Here is a 26,284-nt window from a genome sequence, read left to right as displayed (position 1 = left end):
AGGACAGGAACTCAGGCAGACAGGGTAAACCAAGAGACAGGGAAACAGAGAACAGGCAGGGGGTCAAAACCAGGCAAACAGATAAACAATGGAGCACTCAGAAATTCAGTGTAGACACGTACAAGACTTCACAGAGGATGACTGAGTGAACAGGGTTTATATAGGCTGGGCTAAACAAGGTAATGAGATGGATGATGGATGATGAGACCAAGGTTATGGGTAATGTAGTCCTTGATGGAGTGACAACAGTCTGGGGTGGAGTGCCCCCTGGTGGTAACCAAAGGCACTCTAGCTGATGACTGTGACAATTGTAGAGCTGCACGATTAATCATTAAAATATTGCAAACACTTATGCGATTTTACTCCTAAGTTACAATGATTCAGCTATGTCTATTAAACCTTTGACAAGTAGCTACGATCACAGCGAACATTCAAATCTGTGTTAAACTACTGTAAATGAACTAGAACTAGGCTATAATAAACTCTCAGTCTATCAAGGTTGAAAACCCCTGCTATAAACTGACATCAGACTCAGAATTGCAATAAAAACAAAATATAGCTGTTGTTCCTGGTAACATTTGCATATTCCTTGCAGTATTACAAAATATAGCATTTAGAGTGGGAGTTGAATAAAAGTGCAAAATAAAGATATTATCCTTTGGCCAAATGACAAAGTGCACCTATACCCTCCATAATGCAACACAACCTTTGCCCAAATCCTGTTGTGCTCATAGCATACTGTATTTAGGTCATTGTTCCCCAGATCAACTGCACTTATCCAAAGGCACAAACACTTCAGCATGAAACCTGGGACTGTGTTTGTGTTCGCACTGCTGTGTGGAGTAGAGGCTGGCAGGGTTTTGGTGTTGCCGGGCGAGTACAGCCACTGGCTCAACATGCGTGCGATCGTAGACGCGTTAGTTGATAAGAACCACAGCGTAACGGTTCTGGTCAGCTCTTCATCAGCTACTGTACAGTACGCACGGAAGGAGCGGTTCGACTTCAATGTGTTTAAAGTCAAGATGAAGAAAGAAGAGGCCATTGCCGTCTGGAGTGACTTTATTCATCTCTGGATGAATGACACAGCCACCACATACGAGACAATCACCACAATCTGGCGAGTGATGTCAAACTTTATGGTGCTTGCTACTGATACATGCAAGGGCATGTTTCACAATGAGGATCTTTTACACACACTTCAGGAATCTCATTATGATGTGCTTTTTTCGGATCCAATGATGCCATGTGCTGACTTGATGGCAGAGACGCTGAAAATCCCACACGTCATCTCACTGCGCTCAACGTTCGCATATAATTTAGAGCATCTTTGTGGTCAGATTCCCACACCACCGTCCTATGTTCCTGCGGTCGCTGTGCAGGATCACCTCACTGACCATATGAGCTTCACAGAGAGAGTTGAAAACATGCTCCTCTACATCATGTATACAACCATATTTCGCTTGCACATGAGGTTTACTTTTGATCGGCTTTACACTGAAATATGGGGTAATTTTTCTTTGATTTGGGTCAGTGTTTATGCTTTATTTGTGCAGTAGGCTAATCTTCCAGATACTGTTTACCTTGTGACTTGACCTACTGTACCCCAACTGAATAGAATTATTTCTCCATGTCACAGGCAAACCTACAACAATGTGTGAGACCATGGGAAAAGCTGACATCTGGTTGATTAGAACGTACTGGGATTTTGAGTATCCACGCCCACTCCTGCCTAATTTTAAATTTGTTGGAGGACTACACTGCAAACCTGCCAAGCCTCTGTCAAAGGTAATGACTTTGCTTTGCCATATATATTTTTTTAAATATATTCTGAAATATTTTGATGCCTTTAATTTTTTTTTTTTTTTTTTTTTGCATTAAAACATGCATCATTTGTAAATTACGGGATCCTGACTTGAATAGATCAAGTAACATTGTAACTTTATATCAGTGGATGTGTGTATGGAGAGGGATTTGGCTACATTGAGGATTAAGGATTTGCAGTGTCATCCAATTTTGTAAACTGCATGTGGCACACTTTGACATGACATTCTGATGGAAAATAAGTTGTTTAGGTCACTAATTAAAAGCTGGATAAAGGGAGAAAATGCATATCAGGGCAAAAATTTGACAGAATTTTACATTACTTTTCTAACTCAACACAATAATATTTTTTTAACCCAAACAACAGATCTGTTAATTCTGTGAGATTAATTATTTTGGACCTGCGGCCTGACTGACGGCACCAAAAGAATGTGGTTCCAAGCTTTTCAAATATTCTTTGGAGTGCATGAAATATAACAAATGAGGAAGAATATAATGTAATGTAATGTTTACAATTTTAATGTTGCTTGCAACATTAGAACACAACTTTAGAAGGACAGTCAAAATATTTTTTGAACCCAGTTGGTGCAATTATGCCATCAGGGACAAACTGGGTCTCACAAATCATCTGAACCTTGACCCCTTGGTAGAAATATGAGGCAGTTAGAGGGCATCTTGTTTTCTGCGGGTTCGGAATGAGAATGAACACTTTTGAGAGTGATACATTTCTTTTCTCTACAATTGATATTTCCTATGTAAATATGTTCACTGAATGTCACATTAAGTCATTTACATGGTGTATATGCCATTACAAGACTTGTTGTCAATTTTTTGTGTGACAGTATGTGATCATTTCTGTTTTTTTAGGAATTGGAGAAGTTTGTTCAGAGCTCAGGAGATCATGGCATTGTTGTTTTCTCATTGGGTTCCATGATCAACAACCTGACAATGGAAAGAGCAAACACTATTGCTTCTGCTCTTGGTCAGATCCCACAAAAGGTTTGTAACTTTTGTCTCTTTTTAGCAATAAAAAAAAAAAAAAAAAAAAAAAATCCCATTCAAACAATACAAGAGTATATACTTAATGTCTTTTGATAGGCAATAAACTACTGTAAATTCCCTAAGTGTCCCTATTGTAAATTACGGACAGTTGACCCAAAAATGAAAATTCTGTCATCAGTCGTCAATCATGTCATCTCTCACCCTTGTTCCAAGCCCATAAGGCTTTCGCTCATCTTCAAAACACAAATGAAGATATTCAAAGTCCATTCATTCCACCAAAACTCTCAAGCTTCACAAAAGTTCATTACAAACATCACATTGTCACACCTGGCTGGTTGGTTAATCCAGAAGGATGAGGCTTGAAGATTAGTTCAATCATACTTTAATAGAAACTAAGAAACAAACAGGGATAATCCAATAACCAAATGAAGATATCCACCAGGTAGAAATGTTAACACAAGACAAAGAACAGAAGCTAACTGAGGGTATAAATACAGTCAAACAAAGGAGCAAATGAGATAATTAACAAGGTGAACAACAAGGCATAGGTGAATGGGATGAACCAAAGAAACACAAGGGAAAACTAGGTCAAACGGAAAACACAGAAGACAAATCCAAAAACAAAGGCAAAAAACACAGATCCCTGACATTACTCCCTCCTCCTGGAAGGCGCAACCCCATGTCAAGAAAAGTCCAACCGGGGAGGGTGGGCCGGCACCCTGGAGTCCTGGAGGTCAGGGGCAGGTGAGCAGGGCGGTGCTGGCAGGTTAGGGAGCCTCCAGGGTGGCGTCGACAGTTCAGGGGATCAGGGTGGAGCCAGCACTTCAGGGATGGGTGCCTCAAGGACAGCCTTTGTGGCCATGTCTGGAAGAGCAGACGCTTCTGGAACAGCCTCTGTGGCCGTGTCTGGGAGAGCAGGTGGTTAGGAGATGACCTCCACAGCGTCTGATAGGGCAGTCTTCTCTGGGATGGCCTCCGTGGCCGTGACGAAGAAGCAGGGTGAACTGGCCTGGGAGCTTGGCTTGGTCATTATGGCCAGGGAAGTATAGGAAGTATAAAAATTCTTGGGAGGAGCTATAGGCTCATGTGCTGGAGAGAACTCTGGAATGGGCTCCTGGGTTGGGGAGGAATCTGGAATGGGCTCATGAGTAAGCTCTGGGACAAGAGCAGGTACTGGGCTGAGATCGGGGATAAAAGTGGGCCTATGGCTCTGGTCAGGGGCTGGAGCATCACTGGACTCTGGTCAGGGGCTGGAGCCAGTGTGTGTGTAGCCCAAACACACACGAATGTCAACGCCATTATAGGCACTGCAATGACTCTCTAGCTCAGGGGCTGGAGTCATCTCTGATTATGAAAAGTGAACAGCATGAGTAAGACATCATAAGATGTGCAATATATCAGGAGACATGGAGTGGGTCAGACATGATTTTGACCACTTCATTAAGTTTTGTTTTGTAGAAAGCCTTTCTTTAAAGTCAATTTCATTTTGTAAAAAAATGTATCTTAATTTTAATCAATGTTTCATTAACCAATTGCCTGGATTTAATATATATAGAAGAAAATATAGCAGACAATATAATCATGACATGGAGGCGCCGGTGCGATCACTTGCACATGAACTGGAGCGTGTCTTACAGGCTACATGAACCGAATCTCAGCGTATAGGCTGCTTTCCTCACAGACATGAGAAATATATCTATAGAAAGCTTGAAAAGTCTACTTTTAAATGAAATAATTTAAAACGAAAAGAAATAGGCTACTCTCTGATTATGTATCCAAATGAAATGTGCGTTCTCTCTCTAAGCACGTCCACGGAGATGATGAGAGTCAGTAATGTCAACTTCATCTTTGCAGCCGACACTGATTCAGAAAACACTAGTTTATTAATAAACAAATAAAATGTCTCCTTGCTGTTTTTGTCACATTCATAATCATTAGGCTACTTTTGCTGGTTCTTTATGGCAAGCTTTATGCACACGCTTGAGCCTATAACCTACGTAAACGCTCGTTATTATGGATTATTCTCTCCAGTATTTAAGAAATTAAATTAATTTAAATGCGATTAGTCAACTAATTGCTTAAATGAACAACTACTAGTCGACTAGAAAAAACTTATTTCACGTATTTTTGATCCAGCATGTCACAAAGGGTATTCTGGTTTGAGCTCGCATGCTCTGACACACACACACACACACACACACACACACACACACACACACACACACACACACACACACAGAGCATCGTACATTATTATCAGTTTAAGATTATATTTGTGTATGACTAACCTTTACTATTTCTTTACAACAAAACGCTTTGCAGGTCTATCATCTCTAGTCACACACCAATCATCATCAGTTAGCCTGTGTGTCCCGCCCAACACACACTCCAGAGAAAAAACTTTGCAGGTCCTATGGCTGAGAGAGAGCGACTCGGATGAAAACCGCTTCAGTGAGCTCAATTATAGTAACACCCCATTTTATTGTCAGTAACGGTAGCGGTGTTGTAACAGGGAAACAGTAATTTGTTTGATTACTCGTTACTGAAAAAAGTAACAACGTTATTAATGCCGTTTATTTATAACGCTGTTATTCCCATCACTGGTGTTCTTCGCATAATACAATCATATACTCTCTTGACAACCTCAGAGATCTGTAGATGTGTCTTAAAAGGTTAACTGGTATACTTTATCATTAGAAATATAATTCTCTGTAGGAAAAATAAATAAAATGTTTACAGAACCCAACTTTTCTGTTGGTCAGGTGTTCATGTGCTCAGTACTGTCTCCACAGGTTGTTTGGCGTTACAGTGGAAAAACACCAGAAACCCTCGCCCCCAATACAAAACTCTACGACTGGATCCCACAGAATGATTTGCTCGGTAAGGAAAGTGTTGTCATGTGTGCTCGTTATACACAAAGAACAATAATTGATGGCAGAAAGATACTGACTTCATTTTATCTGACAGGACATCCAAAAACAAAGGCCTTCATTACCCATGGCGGGACAAATGGACTGTATGAGGCTATTTATCATGGTGTCCCGATGGTGGGCTTGCCACTGTTTGCTGATCAGCCTGATAACATGATGCACATGAAAACCAAAGGAGCTGCTGTTGTTCTTGATATCAACACAATGGAGTCCAAAGACCTGGCGGACGCTCTCAAGACTGTCATAAATAATCCATCGTGAGTTAAGTCTTTCATAAATTTGAAATAATCCATTAACAAAGGCCTCGACCAGTTATTATCAGTTGTTTAGAAAGAACCATAAAATGGTGTTTTTCAGTTGATCATTTGTAGAGCTTATCTTGCAGCACTTCTTTTTCTTCTCTAATCAGGTACAAAGAAAGCATCATGAGACTGTCCAGAATCCACCATGATCAGCCAATGAAGCCTCTGGACCAGGCAGTTTTCTGGATCGAATTTGTGATGCGGAATAAAGGAGCTAAACATCTACGAGTTCAGGCACATGACCTGAGCTGGTATCAGTACCACTGCCTGGACGTAGTGGCCTTTTTACTCTCAGTTGTTGCACTGATCACATTCCTCTTTATTAAAACATGTAGTTTCTTTTTCCGTAAATGTTTCAGAAAGACTCATCCTGATGGCAAAGCACGAAAGAATAAGAAAGAGTGAAAGTATAGTTGCATTGTCTTGAATACTTCTGTACAGAGATTTGGTACGTGTGTCCTCATGTGTGTGACGGCCAGTGTGTGTTTTGTGTATATTGCAAATGTACTTAAAGGTGCAGTATGTTATATTGACTGCTAGCTGCTGAATCGGTTTCTGCAATCCAAAGTCAAAATATTGGAGAGAGTTGTTTCCCGCTCCTCCTCAGACTCCACGCTCACACGGGTTGCCAGATTGAGGACTTATCTGTGATCAATGAACCAGTTAGTTTCTGACAGAATACGCTGTGTTTTCCACCAACTGGCAACCTGGGGTGTCGAAATACTATTGGGTAAATTGTCAGTGGGCGGGATCACAGATCAAAACAAAAACAGACATTCTGACCCAGATCACACATTTCAAAGTAGAATAACTGGCTTGAGCATTGAGAAACAAGTACTTGAACTTTGTATGTTTCCTAAGTCTCTGCAAACATATTATGGTATTTTTATGTTTCAGTCAAAAAATTGCACATTGCACCTTTAATGAAACAAATACATGTGAATGTTTATGTAAAATAATAAACATACTAGACTACTTGATTTTCCATGCTGTCCTGTGTAAGAAGGGTAGTAACTGATTACATGTCATTAAATAATCAGATTTCAAACATAAAGTATTTGTAATTACATTAAATTACATATTAAAATGCTCATAATCAGATTACAGTTACTTCTTTATGGATTAGATGATCACACATTCATACAATGGCAGTAAATTATTCATAATTTGTTAATTCTAATTCTTTTTTTTTTTCTTTTTTTTCGCAATATAGAAAATATGTTTGTGATCCATGCTTCTGAATTTGTCAGCCAAAGCACCTCTCAATCAATTAGACCATGTATGAGATGAATAATTATCCAAGTTGCTAAACGATGATGTGAGGATGTGTTACTAAACAAATGATGTTAAATATCTCCATCATATCCAGTGACATTTATTGATTCTGGACAAAAATATTTCAAACTAAGGCGGCCATGTAATATTATTGCTGTTTATTAATGTTTGTTCATGTAATGCAGGGATTCTGAAATGTGTTTGTCAGATGAACCCCTATAACCTAAAATATTTACTTGAAGTATTCCTGAGATTTTAAGTTAAGTTTTCAATAACTGAACAACACATTTGCATGTTCACAATTCTCTTATTCTCTCAAACAGCTTTCTTAGGCCTTTGAGCAGAAACAAAATAAAGCATGCCAGGATTGGCCGACAACCCAGCAGGGAATGTAAGGCTTTACTGTTTTGTAAGTTATTAAATTGTCACCAGAAAAATATGGTTGGAGGGAAAGGGACAGTAATTTTGACATGGGCACCTAAGCTTTTTAGTTTTCACATATCATCAGTGCTGTGCTTTTGGTAACTAATATAGGCTACATGTACACTAACTTGTCATTATACTTTATTGGGGCAAATTAAGCCAAAACTGGGACAGGCATTTAGAGAGAGAGAAAACAAGATTATATAAATTCCACACAATTGTAGGCCGAAATAAGTTATTATAGCTAGATTTCCATAAGGGCCTGGAACAAGAAACAATTAAAATTGAAAGTCATTTGCATTTGAAAACTAGCAACAGTGAATGATAAACAGTTGGGACAGTGATGTGTCGTGCGCATAACAAAGGCTTGAAAACCTCTGAATATTTGGCAACCCTGATTCACACTGCGATGCGGGAGGAAGAGATCCGCCATTTTACAGCAGACAAACACACTCAAAGCACAAAACATTTCATGGTGTGTAATATTTTGTAAAATATCGACGAATCATCAGAGTTCTTAAGAACAAATCTAGAGGAAGAGAGAGAAAGGGGGGGGCTTTAAAGTGTGTTTAATCCACGGGGGGCTGAAGATGTCTGTCGACAGGAGAGATGAGAAAGGTAACGTTGCGTTCAACGATTTTTTTGCCTGTATTCGCCACAGATTTGTTAACAAAAATCGTCATCTGTGTTTTTCTTATTTCTGATTATAGAAAATATTAGCTGATGATTATTAAGTTTTTACTTAAATTCATCCACATTCTTCCTAGACATACTCATTACGAACAGATAAACATTTGTTGAGGAAACATAACAGTGATTGTTAGCTTAGCATTATGCTAACGTATTATGGAGGATTTTGTTTTTTATGTATATATTTATAAACATCAGTTTGATTTACCTGTCGTATATGACACATTTGCGGTTAAGTTATGCATCATAAATAGATCTGTTATGTTCTATATAATATATAAAACATATGTTATGTAACTTCAATATCTGATGTCTCACAATGGATGAATTTCTGCTAATGTAGAATTAGAGTTTTACGTGAATATGTTCACGGGAACAGTTTAATAATAAACATCACTTTGGCAAATGTTTTTTGCAGTATTAATTTGAATTGATTTTTTTTTTAATCTGTAATATTAATATATAAAACGTATTACTCTATATTGTATGTAATACTATATTCTATTGTGTTTCATGTTGGTGTGAGTGACCTAAAACATGCCAGTATATTAAACTAAAATGCAACATTTGTGTGCTTTCATTTCCAGACGGGGAGCTGAATGTGCTGGAAGACATTTTGACTGATGCTCCTGACCAGGATGATGAGCTCTACAACCCTGAGAGTGAACATGATGTTAATGAGAAAAAAGGTACTTGTGCAAAACACCATTTTAAAACATTGACCTGATCAGATTTTATTCACACTGCATCCAATTTCGACAAACTATTCACACTTGTAAACAATCAGATTTGTTTTAGATACTGTAGTCCATCCAAAATATTTAGACTCAATCAAAAAGGACCATTCCTATTTTTTTATGTAATATTGCAGTGTTTATTATAAATGATTTATCTTTGTGCATAATTTTTTTTTTTTTTTTTATTTATGTTCCTCGTAATGCTTAATGAAATTAACTTCCTTCTTGCAACAACATCTTTTCTCTGATGACTTGTTTACTGGCACGAGGGCGGGGCAACCTGTCACTCACATGAGATCAACCAATAGCAAACCCCAACAATCCCCACGGACAATATCAAGTCCCGCAAAAGACTATTGCAGTTTCCATTTTATGCCAAATTTTTATGTCTGGCTCTGTTACCACATTAACTGATCATTTACCTTATGCCTCAGGGTCTAAAAGGAAGCACGAACGAGGAGACAGCCAGGATGCGAAGCGGCTCAGAGCCTCAGGACACACTACCAGACAGCAATTAAAGAGAGCTGCTCCTTCTTCTGGATCAAACAGCAAAAAGACCAGCAATCCCAGAGGAAGACACGCACCAGAAGACCTCTATGATGACAGAAAGAACCATGCTGGAAGAGGATCCCGAGCTGATCTGCCTAAAGGATATAGTGAAAAAGGCCCATCCCGCAGCCGAGACTCCCAGAGACGGATCAAACCCCTGCTGCCTGAGCTGGCCGAGGTAAGAGAGGATGGCTTTTGCATTAAGAATATTTTTTGCTAACCATAAAAAAAAAAACCAGTATAATTATTTATTGCTGGCAATCAGGTTGTTACGACACAAATGTTTGATGCAGTGAATTTTTACAATTTTTTATACCAACTTTACAGCAAAACTAATACTAGCCTAATTTAAGTAAAATATCATCAGTTTTTTACCGTAAACGGTAAAAAAAAAAAAAAGCACAAATGTTTTCTAACAGTATTAAGAAATACTACAGAAATTGAATAATGTGATCAAATGTAAAAAACAACATTGCATAGTCATCATCACTGTGGCCCGGTTTCACAGACAGGGCTTAGCCTAAACCTTAGTTCACTTAGGATATTTAAGTAGCTTTTATAAATGCACACTAGAAAAAAACATTACTGACGTACATCTTGAGACAAAACAATGACACTGACCAATTTTAAGATATCTCAGTGCAAGTTACTTTCAGTTAAAACGGCTCAAACATGCTTTTTAGTCTGGGACTAGCTTAGCCTTGTCTGTGAAACCGGGTTAATATGAATTAAATTTAAGCAGAATTTAGGAAAAATACAGAATAGATTGAATAGGTTACGCATTTTTGTTAATTTCAATAACATTAATTTGTAAAAGTTTTTGCAATAGATTAGACATTTTTTATTATTCAGTTTATTTAACCATTAAAACGGTAACACAGTTTGGGTAAAAAAATAAAACGGTTTTCCTAGGGCTTTACAAAAGATGTTAATAGTGATCAGAAGAGAAGAAAAGTTTAAGAAGAAAATTTGATAAATAATTAGATGTTGATGTAATGCTTGTTTACTGTCTGATCCTATTTTCCACCTCCTTTTGAGGCTGCACATGATTGCCTTTAATTGATAGTCTGATGTTTGGTTTGTAGACATGATTTGTTTTAGTTAAAGCAAATCGCCAATTAAGCAATTGCATATGAATTTTATTAAACTGTGATCGCTATTCTAACTTGTATTATTAACTAGTGCTGTGTTAAAGGTACAGTAATCGATTTCTGAGAAACGCTGTTGAAAGTAGGAGAGTGAGCAAGAGGGAGATTTAAAGAAAGACTGTAGAAAGAGAGATTGCTGAGAGACATTACAAAAAAGCTCAGAGAAATACAACTGGAAACAGAAGGGTTATGATCAGGCAAGAGCTTTAGGTTAATATTAGAAAAGCTTAAGTGACTTAAGAAGGGAGGCCTGATAACGGATGCCAGCGCTGTGTTGTTTCTGCTCCATGCGTGAGTAATGTTGTTTTTAAGTGTGTGCTGCTGGCGGCTAACAACTAGAGCTGGGCGATTAATCAAAAAGTAATCGAAACCTCTAACCGACGTAATTTTCCCATGTCGGTTATTTCGTTTTTTTTAATTCTGTTAATACTTTCCCCTTAAAAACATACTACCGCGTGTGTAGCCACGTGACTCCGCCCCGTCCAGTCAGTGGCATGGAATCAACACGGAGGTGAACTGAGTCGACACACAGAGACAGAGCGCGAGCGGTGAGCCTTGCGTCTTCACTAAACTGTGTCAGTTTTATTTGTTTTAAGGTTTGCCAGTTTGGACATTCACTCGATTTTAGACGATCGGATGTGTATTATTAAATCGAGCTACTGTGCTCGCGCAGCTGCATTGTGACACGAACACTCATACAAACAGTAGCTGCGCAAAACGTGAAGATCGCGCGAGAGGAACACAGAAACTAGTTGTCAGCGCTGTCCTGTGATTTATCACTAAAGTAGCTTAGAAACTCAACTTATTATAGCATATATTTTTCTACTTTTGAAGGAAGTATTTACAACCCACAGCTTCACAATTAATAGAGAGACGGTATGACTAACTCACACACGCAATCGCTCTCATTACGTACTGGTACTGTGCTAATTTCTCTTTATCTGATTTACAACGAGCAGAAATCTGTAAGAAATGTTACGAACCATAGACAAAAATAACTGCTGAAAGTGAGCTGTCATGTCAGATCACTCTTTCAATTGGAAAAAATATCCCACCTTTTAACAGTCAAGCAAATTTACAGTACAAACCTTGCCAGTGAACTATGAGGGCAAAAAAAACAAACTAAAAAAACAGAAACAAAATAATCGTTCATTAATCGTAATCAAGGTAAAATGTTCAATTAATCGAGATTTTGATTTTAGGCCATAATCGTCCAGCCCTACTAACAGCCAACTCTTGCTTGTATATACTCCTGTACTGTATGTTCATTTGTCATCCTTGCTTTATTTTGCTTTACTTGAATTGCTTCTGCTATGAAGAAGAGACATCCACTCTTGCGTTGCGTGTTTGTGCATTATGGGGGGCGGAGCGATGAAGGGAGGGGTGTGTTTGTTTGGGTTGATTTCAACAGTGATTCTCAGAAATCACTTACTGCACCTTTAAGTGACTGATGAGACTGAGATTGTTCATGTTTGAGAATTACACATACATGCTACGTGTGCTACGCAGCTATCTGATCACCGACACTCGCGTCACATCAGACATGCTCAGATTTGTATTTGCATCTTTGTTGGTTTTTTTTACTTCATTTTTACCATTATTTCAGTGTCTAACTCTACAGAAATTAGACCGCTACCACAGTTATGTTGCAGTTAAAACATTTAAGTCATATTTATAAAACAAGTCATCCATCATATGTTACATGGCAAGCATGGTGTGTGTAATACATGCACTCGTTTTCAGAAGATGCGGAGGACCAGTGAGGACAGTACGGGCAGAGCGAGTCGCTCCCCCAGAGAGGAAGAGCCTCATTCTGAAGAATATGTGACCGGCAGCTCTGTGGCTTCCTCTGAAGGAAACTGCTCGGATGTTGAAGAGGAAGGGGCCATGCAGGAGGAAGGGGAAGAGAAGGAAGTGGAGGAGGAGGAAGAGGAGGAAGTGGATGAAGAAGAGGAGGAAGGGGATGAAGAAGAGGAAGAGTATGAACTGGAGGAAGAGGACCCACAGGAGGGAACTGAACAGAATGACTACGACACCCGCAGCGAGGCCAGTGATTCCCAGTCGGAGTCTGTGTCCTTCTCGGAGGGAGAGTCCGTACATTCAGGTTCGGGCTCAGAGGCGTCAGGTATGAGCTGCTGAAGCTTGCAGTCTGGTTAAATTATTAGTCGAAAACACACAGTTCGAGATGTGCCAGTCATAATCCTCATGCTCATGTTGTTGATGTTCTCTGGTAGGTTGCAGAATTCTCTGTTCCAAACCCTAGTCAGCCGCCCCACAGTCTGCTGTCTACCTAGACCACTATCTAGAAGCATCGGACTAGCGCACTAATCGAAATCGGACTGATTTGAAATCTTCTTCAACTTTGTTAAAGGATTATTTCTGGTTCAATACGACTTTTAGGAGTAGTTTACCCACCGGCGTTCAAGCTCAGAAATGAAAAGCACCATACAAGAATCATAAAAGTGATCCATTTAAATCCCAATGTTGGCTTGACATCAGTGCCAAAACCAGGATTTTTTTCATGGGTGGCCATTCAAACACTATTCACTATTCAACCACGAAATACTGAGCTATTTTAGATCGATTAACAAAAGGTTTATAAGTTAAAAATCAATTTCCCCATGGAGAAAGTACATGTAGTTTTTACTTCCGTAACCTGATTGTTGCTCTGACTTCTGGGATTTATTTGTATGAGTCGCCTTTATGATGCCTATCGCTTTGCCCAGGTTGGCGGTTCACTGGGTTTTGGAGCAGACCTGTTGATTAAAGAGGTCCCGCGAAAATATCACGTTTCCAGCTTGCCTTTTTTAGTATTCTTACCTGTGATTAGTTGATCTCATGTTGTTAGAAGTTTTCACTACGGGTCGCTACCTGGCTGTGTTCATCAAAGTACAGAAAAACTATTTGGCCAGAAATTGGAGCCCAAGAGATCTCAAATAATCCTTGATATTCTAACATAAGGGACCATGTTCTCCCGTTTACTGTTCAGATGAGGAAAGCAAAGCCGAGAAGCACGCTAGAGGGATATCACCAATCGTTTTTGATAGAAGTGGAAGTTCAGCTTCAGAATCCTATTCAGGTATTAAATAATCCCTTAACCGCTCAATAACTACATTAATAGTTATGACAGTAATAATACTACTAAAACTGTTAAAAGTCACAAAGATTTCAGATTAGGTTTTAGTTGTCAGCAGTGTAACCTGACTTGCCTCTGCCCTCGTGGAAAAAAGAGGAAATATATGTAATTGATAATGTACAGTCAGCTCGTCATTATTGCAAAATAAGTCACAACAGGGTGGTCACCCTCGAAGGGTTTATTTTGTGATGAGGACCAGCTTGTCTGTATGTTTTCCTGCTTTTTACATGGAAATAAATAAATGGACATGAATTAAGTTGAAATTATGCAAGAAGAGAATGAAACTAGCACAGGTATGTTGAAAGTTGATCAACTGGACAGCGGTCAATCCTGCAGTTTAACGTTAGAGCAGTAATAAATACTTAACCATTAAGACAAATTGGATTGTGAAGGCCCCAATATACTCAAGACAAAGTTCTTTTCCCCTCTTTGTTTAGGGGTGAAAAATTGTTCGAAATACCTGAGAAATATACTGTTAGTGAACATCCCGACACAGCAGCGTTTAGATGAAAATGTGCTGCATGCTTTCCTCTCAATAACAAAAATGACACAAAATGAAACCAAACATGAAACAAAAATGACAACCATGAAACAGCAGTCAAGAAAGTATCTGATCATAGCGATGGGCATGTGTATGCACAAGCTCAAGTCACGTCATGTTTATTTATATCGTGCTTTATACAGTCGATTGCTTTAAAGCAGGGAGTTCAAACTCCGTGTCCTGTAGAGTTTAGTTCCAACCAGCTTGAACCTTGAAGTTTCTAGTAACCCTGAATACTTTGATAAGCTGGTTCAGGTGTATTTAATTAGGGTTTGGAGCTAAACTCTGCTGGACAGTGGCCCTCCAGGAACTGAGTTTGACACTCCTGATTTAAAGTAATCAGATTACAGCATTAAACATGAAAATCTATTAGAATTTCAGCTTCAATTTCTGCTATAAAGCAGCTCTCCACAGTGTTCACGTTTTCACTCGCGTCTGTCCTCGATGGACTGAACAGAAGAAATTTCAACGTCAAAGAAGGCGGAGCCTCAGGCCACACCTACATATTGCGTAATCGCCACGGAGCAATGGTAGTCCAACGTGTTTACCAGCCGGAGTAAACTTTTCCATAAACAAATTCCACATGAATTTTCTTTTGGCCTGATTTAGTTCGAAATGATGTCACACCAGTTCGTTAATTGATTTTCGCTTGAAGTATATGAGGGCCTTAACTGTTGATTGGCTGAAGTGTAAATTGACTAAATCTTTGGCGGAGCAGGTCAGATTACAGATAGCTGAATCATAATGATTATATTTCTACACACCTGATGGCAACCTGAAATAGTGTGAATTTCCAACAACTAGATTTTGTCTCTGTAATCATATACCATGATGTAAAGCCTGTGGGAATGAATCTTAATGATCTTAAATGCAGTTGTACAGCATTGGACTGTGTCATGTTCTGTTGGATCAGTCCAAATCATGGACCGCCAGCGGTTTCTGTCTGATTTTTGAGCTGAATGTTAAAGCATGGTGTCTCTCTGACTTTTAGGGTCTGAAAAGAAACATGAAAAACTGTCCTCTTCTGTCAGAGCTGTGAGGAAGGGTAAGAACATCACACTCACATTCAGATTATGCTTGTACATTCAATTGTATTGCCATGTCTGTAATCTCTAGCAGTAATATTTTGAAATTAGTGAATCCCAAGTTTTTTCTTGTGAGATCCAGAGTTTGTAAACCCTTTGAAAATACCTGGAACTGATTATTTATAAAATGTGGTCTGATCTTCATCCAACATATTAGCATCCAACATAGCACATGCATCCTTGTCTGTATATTTCTTTTCATTGTTAAAATTAAGAGCAGTGAACTGACTAGTATTACTCATTTTGTGACCAGTTTTTTTAATATGCTTTTTTCCCCTTTTGTCTTTTTAAAGATCAAACCAGCAAGCTGAAGTATATCCTGAGAGAGGCCAGGTTTTTCCTAATTAAGAGCAACAACCATGAGAATGTTTCCCTGGCTAAAGCAAAGGTGTGTTTGTTTACTGTTTGAAGAGATTCAGGAGTTTAATGGACGCTTAACTCCGTTAACATGGCGCGTGTTCTCTGTTCACAGGGTGTGTGGTCCACTCTGCCCGTCAACGAGAAAAAACTCAACGCCGCTTTTCGCTCTGCTCGAAGTGTTGTGCTAATCTTTTCCGTTAGGGAGAGTGGAAAGTTTCAAGGTATGTCTTAAAAAGAAAAACTGCCATAAGGTATACCAAACATAAGCAACAGTCCAGAGAATTAGAGCACATGATTTGCAGTGATTTAAGAGCGATTTGTAACCTCAGAGTGACAGTAACACCTGTAAAATTTGGCATGACGCAAAATTTGAGTGAATGCAAACTCATTTAGAGTTTCTTTATGCAGGTTGAGGTAAGGATGTGTGTTTGTGTTTCAGGTTTCGCTCGGCTCTCGTCTGAGTCTCATCATGGAGGTTCTCCCATCCACTGGGTTCTGCCCGCAGGCATGAATGCCAAGATGCTTGGAGGAGTCTTCAAAATTGACTGGATTTGCAGGTATTAAACCGTGACACGTGTCTTGTTTTTAGTTAGTTTACAATTGAGCTACTTGATGTATTATTTTCTTTCTGCTTGAAGGCGGGAATTACCTTTCACAAAAACTGCTCACCTCTCTAATTCCTGGAATGAGCACAAGCCTGTGAAGATTGGACGTGATGGACAGGTTAGCCGTTTTACCATGAAACTTCCTTATTAATCTCTTTTTACGTGGTTTTATCCATCAGGGTTGGATTGTAAAAACAGGATGTTATACCAGGAGGGATCCAGGTGGTTCGGTTTTCTTTCCATTGTGTTTTGTTTGTTTTTTTGTTTTTTTAGCTTGCCCTGCGAACATTTTTAGCAGCATATTTTTACATTTAGCAGAAAAATATTTAAGTTAGTGTAAAGTTTACAGTAAGTTATTTAGTTTTCCAGAAAAATGATACATGCATATTAGATTTATGGCTGGAAATTATAATAATCTATAACCTAACAGCGCTAAAACAACTCCCTTGTTCTGACTCACTCATAGAGAGAGTCTTTGCCACCATCTAACGCCATAATAAAGTAACTTTCACTTATACTATTGACGGACCCTTTCTCAATCCCAAATACGTTATTTTTATAAAATATTTATTGAACAACATTTAAATTAACAATAGCCATTATAAAAGACAAACACAAGCAAATAATAAAAACAATCAAATAAATAAAAACACAAGCAAACAATTTAGTCAAACGGTCAAAAGTAATGCTCTAATACAGGATTATAGTTAAATATAGCTTAAATATAGTTATGAAATTTATTTTTCCCCTTAACCCAAATCGTTTTGCTCTGGAACAAGTAGCAACAAGTAATAGATTATTAAGACCAAAGATTGCCCGTTTGATATACCCCAAATTAAATACATTTTAAACACTATCTACATAAGAGCCATCGGCAAATACCCGAAGCACTGACTGAGATGAAGCTGTTCTCTGCGAACATCTGCGAAAGCATCAAAACAAATAGTAAAATAGACACTGATTAAATATGAGTCACATATTTCAGGTCTAACAACTACATTCTCGCCTAAAAAAAAAAACCCTACAGTTTGTGGTACAACAAGTGTAAAAAATAGGGTAGATTTGCTCACCATGACAGTCGCTTGAAGCGGAGTGATACAAACAGTGAAAAGGTAGGAGTACTGTTATCACTCGAATATCACACGGCTCTCAGCCAATCAGATTCCAGAACCAGAAAGAACTGTTGTATAAATATTCATAAACAGTTTAGCTGGAAGTAATGAGCTGTTGGTCTGTAATTATGAAAACAACAGAGGAGGAAAATTTTAAAAAATTATGAAGTCTTTTTTTTTTTTTTTTTTTTTTTTTTTTAAACAATATTTTTTTAATTTTACAAGCACTACAGACTCTGAACAAACATCGAGGGAAATTAAAGGTTTAATTAATGTCAGAAGTGCCATCCAGTTACAGTAAATGTTCACATTTCATGGCTCAATCCAGTAAAAGTTTGGCAAAGTGATCTTTATTGTTGAGGCCTATGATTGGAGGGGAGGGGAGGATGAACTTGTAGTGTCAGCCAAAAACACAATTTATTTCAGAGGCAGAGTTAATTATTACTGTTTGATGAAATGTTACAACTTTTTTTTGTTTGAAATGCACCAATGAATTGTGTGCAATAAGACCAGGACCATGTCAGTTTTTATCTCCTGTTGGTTTCTCACTATCCTCTCATTCCATTTGCTCTTTAGCCTCATAGACATCAATGAAAATGCACACAATTGGTTAACTTGTTCATAAAAACAAATGTTAACGTTCTTTCTCTCCACTGTCCCGCATGATCGCTCGGACCTCTACGAACGGCCGGCCGCAGGAGATCGAACCAGACTGCGGGACACAGCTGTGCATGCTCTTCCCACCTGACGAGAGCATTGACTTGTATCAGGTCATTCACAAAATGCGCCACAAGAGGAGGATGCACTCAGAGCCTCGATCTCGGGGCCGACTACCCCACAGAGAGCCCGTCCCTCGGGACGTGGGAAGGTTAGAAATGTTCTTTGGACTGATAGTGCGCACTTGTGTCCCTGTCACCTGATGCGAAGGGAACAAGTGTGTGTTTTTGTTATTTTTCCACCTTCGTCTTCATCGTCACTTGAGCGAGGGTCAGAGAAGAGCCACGAACCAAGCTGACCAGAGCAGACCGGACCGGCTGCGGCTTTTGCGGGAAGGTCACGGCGTAAATCCTGCGTGCTATTGCTAATTTGAATGGTTAATGGGTGCTGAAACGGTGTAACGATCGACCTGATATGCCTGTTAACTGTTAACAACCTAAGCCTCAGAATGGTCTAGTTAACTTTTTAGTTGTAGCACTGAGGTCTGTTTCTTTCTGTAGATGAGACTGTGTTTAAATTTGTTCCCAAAGCCTTTTCTTGCAGGAGTGTCCATGGGGGATAGAGCCAGTCAAATTTGGGACTCTTTTAAAAGGAGCCTTAATAATTAAAGAGAAGATGGCGCATCGATTTGAGGGGCAGAAAGCAGTCGTTGTTTAAACAGAGCTTTCAAGAGGAGCGTATTTTGGGACTTCTTTGCTGGTTTTCCTTTCCAGAAAAAGCTCCAGTGTGTGCTTAAGAATATAGCTAGTTGAAGTGTGCGGGGTGTAGCGTCAAGCGGTGAAGGAAAGCATGAAAACAGAGAGGGAGAGACAGGGAGGGAGGGAAAAAAGAGAGCATGTTCTTCTGCAAAGCCGCTGGAGTGGGTAGTCGTCCCGTTTGCAGTGCTTATGGACTCGAATCGCACCAGGGACTGTCCCTATAGAGCACTGCTTTACACGAACTCTGTTCCATACCCCAGTGCTCAAAGAAAGGCCCAAAAAAGGACTTAAACGCATCCTTACTTTCTCCAGACAAACGTCATGAGGAAGTTTGTCGGTTTACACGTTGTTCGGCCCAAGCCCCAACTGACGGACACCAATTTGGATGCATTACATGTGTACACGTCCCTCCCCTTTCCCCACCCTCTTTGTTACCTCTCAATCGATGGGATGCTCCAGCTGGTGGTAGGTAGGCGGTTTGGACTAAAGATGGTGTAAAATGATGATGATGCCTCCACCCTTCCCTTCTTCTGTGTTTCTCTGAGCCCTCCATGGACTGAGTACCCCAAGAGAAGGGTTATTTCCAGATGTCTGGATCTTCTCTTGGTCTTTTTGGTTTGCTTTGCAATGGACTGCACCACTCCTTATCACTCCCCCTTCTTCTGCTTTACCAGGCCCTCCCATTTAAAATGTGTTAAAGCATAAGATGGACTTTTATATGAACTTTTACTCTTTAAAAGTATTTGCCAACGTTAGCAGTCACAAAACTACAAGAATGCGGTATGTCACACTCTCAACCAGATTTTATTGTTCTCCACTGTAGATACTGTTATTTTTGACATTGGGTTTCTTACCATTTGTTAGAATGACACCTAATAATTGAGTATGTGTTGGAGTTCAGGAATGATCTTTCTAGAAAGACTCATCAAAAGTGTTCAACAATCCCTCATGGCGCAGTTGAAGGCATGTGGGTTTTTTTGGCTTCAGGACACACAGTGAAAGCTAGACAGTACAATTCTGAGCAGGGCTCTACTGTACCAATGTTAAAGTCCAGGACTGTAACATTGAAGGATTAGTTCACTTCAGAATTCAAATTTCCTGATAATTTACTCATCTCCATGTCATCCAAGATGTTCGTGTCTTTCTTTCTTCAGCTGAAAGGAAATGAAGGTTTTTGAGGAAAACATTCCAGGATTTTTCTCCATATAGTGGACTTCACTGGGGTTCAATGGGTTGAAGGTCCAAATGTCAGTTTCAGTGCAGCTTCAAAGAGCTCTACATGATCCCAGACGAGGAATAAGAGTCTTATCTAGAGAAACCATCTGACATTTTCTAAAAAAATAAAATTTATATACTTTTTAACCACAAATGCTCGTCTTGCACTGCTCTGTGATGCTCCACGCATTACGTAATCATGTTGGAAAGGTCACGCGTGACGTAGGCGGAAGTACCGCGGTAGGGCGAAAAAATTCTCGCATCTCATTTTCTCCTCCAACTTCAAAATCGTCCGACATCGTTGTTTTACCTTTTTTTGTAAAGGGCGTTTGCCTTGTAAACACTGAATCGGTACTTCTGCCTACGTCACGTTGAACCCCAGTGAAGTCCACTATATGGAGAAAAATCCTGGAATGTTTTCCTCAAAAACCTTCATTTCTTTTCAACTGAAGAAAGAAAGACATGAACATCTTTGATGACATGGGGGTGAGTAAACTATCAGGACATTTTAATTCTGAAGTGAACTAATCCTTCTATGCTAACATGTATACATAAATATACTTACTTGAATGGTACTTGGATGGTTTTGTAAGTTTAAAAGCGTTATCTTTGTCAAACGATAGGCAGTACGAAATAGTAGCAGTTTTGACTGATCAGGAAATGGTATCCAAAAATATATTGGTAACATTTTATAATAACTTTAATTACGTCCTTAACATGCATTTAATAATTAAGCGTTCAAATAAATTAATCTAACTTTCTTTACATTCATTGCTATTTGGATGTCATTGGCTGCTTTTTGTTGTTTTAATTCCAAACCAACAGAAATTCATTCACACAAACAGGGTTATTTTGTTTGTTAAAATATAGATATTATACTTATTTCATGTAGTAACATTTCTAATTTTTTTTTAAAGTTGAAGCACTAAAGTTACTAACTGGAAATAAAATTAAAACTAAAACCGAAATAAAAAATAAATTAAGCCTAAATAGCAATATTTAAAAAAACAAAAACTAATAAAAATGACAAAAGCATGTAGCAAAATTACTATAAATGTAACTAAAATTAAAATGAAATCTGAAGGATAAAAAAAATAAAAGCTAATTCAAAATATTATTAAAATTATAATAGTATATAAATAATGGTTTGGAGACTTTTTTTTGATGAAGTTGACAGGCCATCCTACTAGACCCTGACCAAAAACAGTACGGTCATACACGTGTCCACACCTGAATCCTCCGAGAATGTCCCTCTCACACATTAGCAGTGTTTTGTTGACTTGAATGGAAGACAATGAAAAGCAGCCCGTAAGGTGAGATGCGTTAGGAGGTTTATTTTGATGATATTATTTGAGTTCATGAGTCAATTTAGGCTTTAGATTTCACTTACACTGGGTGTACAAAAAAGTTTTCACAATGTTTTCACAAAATACTAATGATGTAGAGCTCTGCTGAGGATTGAGCATTAAAAACACATCAATGTGGCCCTAGTATTAAAGATGGTTCTGGGTTCAGTACAGGTGAAGCTCTAGCAACAGCATTCGTGGCATTGTGTTGATTACCACAGACTGCCTTCTTTGGTCTCCTTGCATGTTTTGTGCAAAAGTTATCTGCTTCACATGCTCATGACGCTGAAAAAAAGATTTATTTCAGTAAGCATTTCCATCACACTCTTGTGGCTTTACTCTCAAAACTGCATTTTAATGTTTATTGTCATTTATCTAAACGTCTTACTGTAGCCATGATTTTTTAAATGAGGTCTAACAATCACCTGACCCCAGTCAGACATCATTTTTTGGGTGTGTGTAAAAATGTATGTAACACTGCAGGTTCTCGAGATGCGTTTTAACTTAATTCATCCTCTTAAAAACACAACGTTCACGGTGGGATGCTGGAAACATGATGTGCTTCTGAATGTGCATGTCTGTAAAGAGATGAACTGAAAGGGTTTCGCCGCTCGGATAAACTCACAGCTGCTGCAAATATCAAAATAAACCATTTAAATAAAAAATCTAGATGAACAGGCCAACGAGTTGATCAGTTGTGATCCAGCCCTAATCAACATTTTGCCACAAATGCTGAGAGTAGATTGAATTGAAGCCAGAATATTGTTTTATGCAGGACTTATGCAAAAAATAGGATCTTAATATGCAAAGAATATTGTATGCTAGGTTTGTGTGAATGTACAGCTCTTGCTTACAGATGTTTGGCTTGATGTGTCATGCAGTTTAAGAATTCATTTAGTTGCTCACCAATTAATGTTATTCATTAACTAAAATGAGATTGTACAGTGAGAAGAAATCGGCTAAAACATGTAATCCAGCACACAAACACACACACACACTGATAACTGAAAGAAAAGTGTTGTTGTTGTTGTTTATATGGACATTGTCTGTCTGTTTTTTTTTTTTTAAGTCAGTGCCATCTTTCACATTAATGTACCTGATTTATGTAGGCGTCGTCCAGAAGAATATGACATGCACAACCGGAAGCGGCCCAGGATTGATTACACTCCAGAATTCCCTCAGAGACCAGGTCAATATCTGCACTGTGTAGAGCTCCCTATTTCCTCTGCCTTTCTGAACGAGACCGTAATATGCCACAAGTTTTTCTTCTACCCTTGTTGTGGCTCTTTATCGAGACGAGGGACTTGTGTTTTAAGGATTGTACCTTAGGTGACAGAATGGCGTCTGAACTGCTCTCTGAACGTTTGCTTTTTGCCAAGATTGTTGAAACATTTGTTTGCTGTGCTTTTCTGTCATTGGTGAAATCGGTCTCATTTTCACTGTCCGTTTAGGTTTTATGCAAGACCCTCGCAATCAGCCTGTGGACAGGTCGGTCCTGTTGTCTTTCCCCTCATTATCCTCCATTTCTGAGTGGTATATCACGCATTATAACAACGTAATATCTCTTCACAGGCGCTTCACTGGTGTTAGGAGAGATGTGTTCCTCAATGGAGTAAGTTTGTTTTCTTGATTTTTAAGAAAACATGAAATGCAATTCACAACCCATTTTATTGCTGAAATCTTCTGCAGGTGTAAATCTTGGTGAAACACAAAAAATGTGTGTTAGGGACTTTATTTTATCCATTGGAATATGGTGGGATTGGAAGAAGTGGGCATTATATACCAGAATAAAGGGATTGAAGCCTTAGTGAAAAAGTAAATTAGTTTCAAAGGTGGAGGTAATGTATATTTGTTAGATTATGAAGATAAGTTTGTTTGTGTTGTTTGGGTGGAGGGGTAACAACATGAGCAGCAACACGAGGAATGTTCACTAAAAAGCCAGTAGGGTCAGTTTTGGTCGACTTTAGTTCCATGTTGACTTGAATCTTCTATTGTAATCGCTAAGTAACTTTTGGTTCTGATTCTGAAGTCATGAATGAACATTATTAACATTTATTTTCTTATTTCTAGTCCTACAATGACTATATGAGAGAGTTCCACCACAACATTGGGCCTCCGCCACCATGGCAGGGAATGGTAAGATTGAGCGGATTCTCTTTGTTTTCTGTATCTGTTGTTCTGGTCATCCATGTTTTAATCCACACTTCTTCTTTCTTTTTTTTATTAAATCTGAAGGCCCCGTACCCTGGTATGGAGCACCCCCCCCAGCACCCGTACTACCAGCATCATCATCATCCTCCTCCGCCCCAGGCCCACCCTCCTTACTCCGGACACCATCCCATGCCCCATGATGCCCGCTTCAGGGAAAAGAGGGTTGTTCGCTCTTTCGCCTCCAGTTTGGTAAAGTTTAGCCACTTAGAACAGCTAGGGCTGGGCGATACATCGAATATTAGCGATATGATTGTGATATTATTGCTGACGATATAGAATTTAGGGAATATTGTTCATCACGTTAATGTTAAGTTTTGCTTTTGCATTTAACGTAAAAAATTTTCGTATGGCAGCTGCTTTCAAATGCTCCCATGTGTATGAGCATCAAAGGTTTCTATTTACAACAAGTTTAATGACGTTGAGCACTGTAGCCAATCACAGACATTTGTGTTGAGTGCTGAATGCAGTGACCAATCAGAGGTTGGTCAGTGGCGCATTATACCAAACCTAGATATGCAAAGACGGTTCACTCATATTACTATGAATGGGGAGAACTTCAACACGCAATATGGCGGGAAACATCTGAAGATATGCTTTTCTCCCGAATCAATACTATCACAATACTTGGGCGCAAAGTCAATATGTATTGTGATTTATAAGAATTGCGATTCTACAAGTATTGTGATTCGATATTGTGAGGTTTTTTTTGTTGTTGTTGCTTTTTTAACACTAGACCATAGGAAATCATTGAATCATACACTTATACAGACTGTATATTAAGAGTCATATTTACAAAACTGATTCATTAGTTTTATTTCATAATTATATCGATTGTTGAATAAACTCAATTTCAAAATCATTTAAAAAAAAAAATCAAGATAGTTGAGTGAATTGTTTCCCAACCCCCACAACCTAATATCAAATATCGCCAAAATCTGGAATATATCAAGATAGAAATGATCTGTATCGCCCAGCGCTGACACTTCTACATCATGAAGCAGCTGAAAAACATAGCCGTGTTAGTAGTGTGAACTCCTGCTAGCGTCCCAACACTACTGTCGCCCGTCTTGAGTCTCGGGTCGACTCGCTAGACTGCTTAGCAGCTCACGAGGTTTTGGAACTGAGCCGATGTGTTTTTTGACTCGTACTTTCAACCTTTTGTTTGGCAGCATGACTACGACATGCGTGTGGACGATTTCCTGAGACGAACACAGGCCGTGGTGAGCGGACGCAGGAGCCGCCCGCGCGAGCGTGACCGGCAGAGAGAGCGTGACCGGCCACGGGACGGGCGTCGAGACCGAGAACGAGAGCGGGGCAGAGAACGTGATCGTGAAAGAGAGCGAATTCGAGATCGTGAGAGGGAGAAGGAGAGGGGCCGATACCGGAGATAGGGAGGAGTGGTTTTAAACCTTTTTTTTTTCCCCTTTTCCATTTTGTAGATAGTGTGTTAGATTTAGTTTATAATTTTTTTAAAATGCAGTTAATATTCATCCAAAAGCTGAACTTTCTGGGCATTTTTTTTTTTTTTTTTTTAATGTTATCAATCCCATGCCATTGTTATCATCATGCATGCAGTGCATTAATGACTGTGAAACCAAAAAGCATTTTTACCCTCTTTCCTTTTTTTATTTTCTATTTTTAATCATTGTTTCTGTTGCTGGTTTAACATTGTTGAGAAGGAGCTGCTTTCCCCTTTGTTTTTTTTTGTTTGTTTTGTTTTGTTTTTTTCCCTGCTTTAGGATTGAGCAGACGGTCTGTTCCTTACGTGGCTATTGCAGTTTTTAGGTGTTTGCTAACACTGCGCTCGTCTTTGTGGTTTCTGTTGTACATTTAAATGAGGTCATAGGTGCCAGTATTCCAAGGCACTGCTGAACATGACTGTTGTATCAAGTATGTTTCTTTAGCTTTGTCTGACGCCAGGCTCGTTTTCTAGTGTTTTGATTGGGAAGTGGGTAAATATTCCCACACTTGCTTCCTCTGTCCAGTGAAAGGATAAATGTCATGAAGGTTTGTAATATGACTTAAGCCATTTGTTGTTGTAGTATCTGTTGGATACTATGTGGATACCTTTTGTACAAAACAAAAAAATAAAAGAAAGTGAATTGCTGGTGTTTTGCGTTTATTTCAATAGAGCATTCACTGAAAATAAAAGTACTTGACTACACTTTAATTTAAGGTGTCCTTGTTTCAGTGTAATTATACATTTAAGTACGGAGTAATATTAACTGCATGTATTTAAAATGGGGTCAGATTAAGATTTGGTTTAGGCTTAGTTACATGTACATGTAGTTATTACTATAGTAACTACATGCAGTGTGTAACAAGGACACTAACATCAAGTGTAATCAGATGCTTCATTCACACTGACACTATATTGTATT

General features: G+C 38.8%; 2 protein-coding genes across 6 annotated transcripts; both read left to right on the top strand.

The window, feature by feature from the left end:
* Nucleotides 1-759: 759 nt before the first annotated feature.
* Nucleotides 760-7,670, top strand: LOC127512859 (UDP-glucuronosyltransferase 2A1-like). Its single transcript, XM_051894217.1, has 5 exons — nt 760-1,506; nt 1,637-1,785; nt 2,689-2,820; nt 5,616-5,712; nt 7,654-7,670. Exons 1-5 carry the CDS (start codon nt 801-803, stop codon nt 7,668-7,670), a joined length of 1,101 nt encoding a protein of 366 aa, XP_051750177.1. The 5' UTR covers nt 760-800.
* A 468-nt stretch (nt 7,671-8,138) lies between these two features.
* On the top strand, nt 8,139-26,010 carry ythdc1 (YTH N6-methyladenosine RNA binding protein C1). Of its 5 annotated transcripts, XM_051895616.1 has the most exons (17): nt 8,140-8,371; nt 9,031-9,132; nt 9,615-9,907; nt 12,621-13,002; nt 13,867-13,956; nt 15,546-15,599; nt 15,933-16,027; nt 16,112-16,220; nt 16,439-16,556; nt 16,638-16,722; nt 18,415-18,584; nt 22,802-22,881; nt 23,144-23,180; nt 23,265-23,304; nt 23,763-23,828; nt 23,928-24,092; nt 25,073-26,010. In XM_051895616.1, the coding sequence occupies exons 1-17, from the start codon at nt 8,344-8,346 to the stop codon at nt 25,292-25,294; spliced, it is 2,136 nt and encodes a 711-aa protein (XP_051751576.1). In that variant the 5' UTR covers nt 8,140-8,343; the 3' UTR covers nt 25,295-26,010. The 5 variants fall into 5 exon arrangements, with proteins under 5 accessions (XP_051751575.1, XP_051751576.1, XP_051751573.1 ...); XM_051895615.1 differs by having other exon boundaries at nt 8,139-8,371; nt 23,144-23,304; nt 23,928-24,065; XM_051895613.1 differs by having other exon boundaries at nt 12,624-13,002; nt 23,144-23,304.
* Nucleotides 26,011-26,284: the final 274 nt, after the last annotated feature.

Source organism: Ctenopharyngodon idella, chromosome 5 (genome assembly GCF_019924925.1).
Source record: "Ctenopharyngodon idella isolate HZGC_01 chromosome 5, HZGC01, whole genome shotgun sequence".
Lineage (NCBI taxonomy): Eukaryota > Metazoa > Chordata > Actinopteri > Cypriniformes > Xenocyprididae > Ctenopharyngodon > Ctenopharyngodon idella.
Note: the sequence above shows the minus strand (reverse complement) of the source record. Positions and strands in the feature narration are given on the sequence as shown.